The sequence below is a fragment of the Antrostomus carolinensis genome, unplaced genomic scaffold (assembly GCF_000700745.2).
Source record: "Antrostomus carolinensis isolate BGI_N321 unplaced genomic scaffold, ASM70074v2 scaffold49356, whole genome shotgun sequence".
NCBI lineage: Eukaryota > Metazoa > Chordata > Aves > Caprimulgiformes > Caprimulgidae > Antrostomus > Antrostomus carolinensis.
This window is the reverse complement of record NW_010320707.1, coordinates 650-5,347: the sequence shown is the minus strand read 5'-3', so window position 1 is coordinate 5,347 and position 4,698 is coordinate 650. Positions and strand designations below refer to the sequence as shown.

At 59.0% G+C, this 4,698-nt stretch overlaps 1 protein-coding gene across 1 annotated transcript; it reads left to right on the top strand.

The window, feature by feature from the left end:
• Positions 1 to 150: 150 nt before the first annotated feature.
• On the top strand, positions 151 to 3,477 carry NEMP1 (nuclear envelope integral membrane protein 1; the record flags this gene model as incomplete). The annotated part of the gene is made up of 8 exons (XM_010169666.1): positions 151 to 272; positions 367 to 577; positions 916 to 988; positions 1,136 to 1,229; positions 1,438 to 1,552; positions 2,253 to 2,478; positions 2,818 to 2,991; positions 3,276 to 3,477. Coding segments are annotated over 8 exons (1,217 nt in total), but the record flags the coding sequence as incomplete, so codon positions are not given.
• Between the last annotated feature and the right edge of the window lie 1,221 nt (positions 3,478 to 4,698).

The following is a 4,698-nucleotide window of genomic DNA, read 5'->3' as shown; positions in this document are numbered from 1 at the left end:
AAAACAGGGCTGGGGTTTTTATCCTTTTCCACCCAGAGCAGTGGGGGAACTCCAGGAAGGGAAAGTGGACCCGTGTGTCTCAGATGGGAACAGGATCCTCACCTTTGGGCCCCGTTGCTGAGTCGTTTTCCTCTCCTCTGTGTTCTGCAGACACCAGGGACTCGGTCATCTCGCTCCACGAGGGCCGCGTGTACCATCACTCAGCTCCTCACCACTTCTGCTACACCAACACACGTGTCCCACAATGGCACGACATCTGGACCAGGACACAGGTGAGAGGAGAAGGCAGGTTCTCCTGGGTCTGGCTGGGCCAAGCCCCTCCAGCAGCTGTGGCCGTGGCCACCTTCACTTCCCTACCCTGTGCAGATCCGAGTCAACAGCAGCCGGATGATCCGAGTCACCCAGGTGGACAGCGAGGAGGAACTGGAGGAGTTCAGTGTGTGGAACATCATCTTCTCCTTCCTGAGGGAGAAGCTGAACGACACCAGCATCGATGTGGATCTCTACAGCAACAAAACCTGCCTGAAGGTCGATCTGCTGGAGACCGGCACCACATACTGCGTGGTCCTCTTCCGACGTACGTCTGCTCCACGGTGGGGGCTCCTGGGGTGGGAGGTGGATCTGGCTGCACCCTGGCCCACCCTGGTCCCCCCTGCTCTCGAGGGGGTGACAAGGATGTGGCCAGGTGAGCTCGTGGTCTGAGGGCCAGCAGGGCTGGTCCTTCCTTGGGAAGGAAGATGAAGCTGCAGAAGGGAGCGTGTCTCCAGCCAGTGGGATATAAAGTGGAGTTGAAGGCACTTGCTGGAGGTTCACCTGGGACACTGCCCCTTCTCTGTGACCTTGTGGCAGGCTGGAGCTCGACCCAGAGGGCACTGTGCCAGGGTTCCTCTCAACCTGGACTCACTCTCTTTCCAGGCTTTGATCCTAAGCTGTTCCTGGTTTTCTTCCTGGGCCTGTTGTTGTTCTTCTGTGGGGACATGCTGAGCAGGTGAGTCCCCTCCTTTTCCCCCACAAGCTGGGTGGGCAGTGCCTGGTTGGCTCTGCAGGTTCTCAGGGGGTTGCTCCCAGCCAGTGTGTTTGCACACAGGCATCTGTGAGCTGTAAAACACCTTGTGCACGTGTGTGATCTCTGCAGGAGCCAATTCTTCTACTACTCAGCCGGGATTAGTTTTGGCTTGTTGGCCTCGCTGCTCATCCTTGTCTACATGATGTCTAAGGTCATGCCCAAGGTGGGTGTCAGGCTCTCTGGGGATGAGAGACCTTGCAGCAGAAGCTCTTTCTATACCTGTGTGGTTGTTCTGGTGAGAGAGCTGGAGTGTGTGGCCTTGGGGTACTGTGTTGTAGGTCTGGCTTTGCATGGAGCAAAGCTTGGCAGCTGTGGGGAGATGGTCATGGTTGTCCTACTGCCTGTCTTGAATTTCTCATCTCCTCTTCTAGAAAAGTCCTGTTTACTTCCTGCTGGTAGGAGGCTGGTCCTTTTCCCTGTACCTGCTTCAGCTGATCTTCAAGAACCTACGGGAGATCTGCAAGTCCTACTGGCGGTACCTTCTAGGTAGGTGTGAGCTGGTCAAACTTATCATAGAATCCCAGACTGGTTTGGGTTGGGAGGGACCTTAAAGCCCATCCAGTTCCAACCCCCCTGCCAGCAGCAGGGATACCTTCCACTAGACCAGGTTGCTCAAAGCCTCATCCAACCTGGCCTTGAACACTTCCAGGGAGGAGCAGCCACAGCTTCTCTGGCCAACCTGGGACACTGGCTCACCACCCTCACAGTGAAGAACTTCTTCCTCACATCTCATCTCCATCTCCCCTCTGCCACTTTCAAGCCATCACCCCTTGTTCTGTCACTCCCTGCCCTTGGCCAAAGTCCCTCCCCAGCCTTCCTGGAGCCCCTTCAGGTACTGGGAGGCCACTAGAAGGTCTCCCCGGAGCCTTCTCCTCTCCAGGCTGAACAGCCCCAACTCTCTCAGCCTGTCCTCACAGCAGAGCTGCTCCAGCCCTCGCATCATCCTCGTGGCCTCCCCTGGACTTGTTCTAACTGGTCCATGTCAAAGTTCCGTTGCCAGTTCACCACTCTGTGTGTCTTCTACTGGAGCTGCAACGCCCTGGTGGAAACTGCTGAGGCTCCTGTCCGCCTCGTGGCTGCAGATGCTGCAGATGCTGCCCTCATGTTCCCAACTGCAGCCCTGGCAGATGCTGCTCAGCCAGCTCCTGTCAGCCAGGCTGAGCCCAACCCCTCTGCTCTCCCACAGGCTACCTGCTGCTCGTGGGCTTCGTCAGCTTCGGCGTGTGCTACAGGTACGGCCCGCTGGAGAACGAGCGCAGCATCACCCTCCTCTCCTGGGCCCTGCAGCTCCTGGGCCTGTTGTTGATGTACTCGGGCATCCAGATCCATCCCATCGCTTTGGCCTTGGTGGTCATCGCCATCTGCACCAAGAACCTGGACTACCCTGTGCAATGGGCCTTCACTGCCTACAGGTGAGGGCTGCAAGCACCCTGGCTTGCCCCTGATTTCCAGCTGTTGTCGGGCTGGGATGAGCTGCTGGATGGATTCTGCATTGCAGAACCCAGCACATTTTCACTGGGGTGGGTATAAGTGGGGGGGTTGTGTCCCTTTTTCCTTGGGGTTGGTGCAGGAGGGTGCCCTGCTCCTCCTTTTGGGTGAGAACCTCCCTCAGGAGCGAGGAGTTAAAGGCCAGAGGGACGTGCTCCGCTCCTCCCACCGCCAGCTCTGACCCACCTGCACTGGGAGCTGGGCCTGCGATGGGGGTCCTGCCCCGGCTGGGTGGGCAGTAACTGGTGCTGCTCCACTGGCAGGAGAATGCAGAGTGCCAGGCTGGGGCCGAGCCCCCCTCGCCTGCTGACAGAGGAGGAGTACCGGCTCCAGGGGGAGGTGGAGACACGCAAGGCCCTTGAGGAGCTTCGAAGCCACTGCAGAAGCCCAGATTTCTCTGCCTGGACTGCAGTCTCCCGCATCCAGTCTCCCAAGAGGTAATGTCCCCTGGCAGTGTGCTTGGGGTGGCCGACCTGCATCTCTGTGTTCTTCTGAAAGCCTGGGGTGGCTTTGTGCTGTCACCTCTGGCTTTAGAGATAGGGAGACAGAGGCACGGAAGGTCTGCGGTGTGTGGCAGCAGGGTGTGCCACAGGGGAAGGACAGATAACGCCCAGTCCTGACACTGAGGCACTTCACCCCGGCTCCTTGTGTGCCAGGACCTTGCAAGAGGGTGGCACGTGTGCTTCTTTGCACAACACACTTCTTTGTGGCTTCTTCCCAGGTTTGCTGACTTTGTGGGTGGTGCCTGTCACCTCACCCCCCAGGAGGTCTCTGTCCACGAGCAGGAGTACGGCCTGGGTGGCATCTTCATTGAGGAACAGCTCTTTGAGGAGGAGGAGGATGAGGATGAGGATGATGACTCACCCTTTGACAAGAATCACATGAGATATTCCCTGACCCACAACCACCTGGATGCAGATTGAGGTCAGCTGCCCCAGACCCACAGATGTGAGGGGCAGACCCACTGCTGTTTCCCCACTGTGGAGCCCTGATTGCTGGGGAGAGCTGGTGCCTCTTCTCCCAGCACCCCCAATCCCACCCTGAGCTGCAGCAGAGCCTGGTGGGAGGACAAGGGGGAGGTGACACCCTCATCTTCCTCAGGCAGCTCCTGCCAGTGTAAAGCACAAAAGCTTTTGTCAGCAGAGCCCAGGGTGTTGGCAGGGGAGGTGCAGGGAGCTGGTGCCACAGGGCAGGTGAGCTCTGTGCTGCCAACAAGACATGGGACACTGGTCCTGTCTGAAGGTGGACTGGAGCCACCCTGGTTTTTGGGTGTGGGTGTTTGTGAGCTCCCAGCGTGTGAATCGTAGGGGCAGGGACCTCCTTCCCTGTGTCCAGCAGATGGGAATCCCTCTTCCCCTCCCTGCTGCCTCTGGGCTGTTGGGCACCCTGGCTCTGCCAGGAGTGTCCCTGCCTGCTGGGGTGGGGACAGAGCGAAAGGTCTGTCTCGTGTGCAGGTGCCTCTGAGGGTGACGTGCGTGAGAGGAACTTTGGACCCATCCCACTGGTCGGTACCTGCGTGCTCGGCATCTTGACTGCTGCCAGGCTGCTGTGGGGAGGAAGTGGGCAGCAGGTGACCTGCTCCTCCTCCTTCTGCTGTTACCAAAGATGCCAGAGGGCTCCAGCTGGTTTGGCTGTGACTCTGCCTTGGCTTAAATCCCACGTGGATACCAAAAACCCCGGTGCCTCCCTGGCAGAGATTCAGCTCAGCTGGCTGCTCCGTGCGCTCGTCGCGGAGCTCAGGAGAAGGCAGCCTTGGAGCCTGCTCAGTGCCCCCCGTGCTCCCCCCGCTGCTGTGTCGTGGCAGAGGCTGTGCTCAGCCTCCCTCCTCTTACCCCTCTATCTGCCAGGGGGTCCCTGGGCTGAGGATGAGTGTGGATGTGCTTCCTCCTCCCTGCCAGTGAGGTGCTGGCAGCTCCACATCCCCTTGAAGCTGGTACCCTCAGCCCTTAACATGCTGTTACATGGGGCCTGTCCCCACTGCGCTCCTCTCCCAGCTGGTGTGGGCAGGGGATGGGGATGAGGATATGAGGATGGGGATGGGGATGTGGGGTTGGGGACAGCTCTGCCTGCGTTCCTGCTCCTCAGCCTTCGTGCCGAAGCACAAAGCTGGAGGGGACACCCCAATCTATGCAACTTTCTAAGCA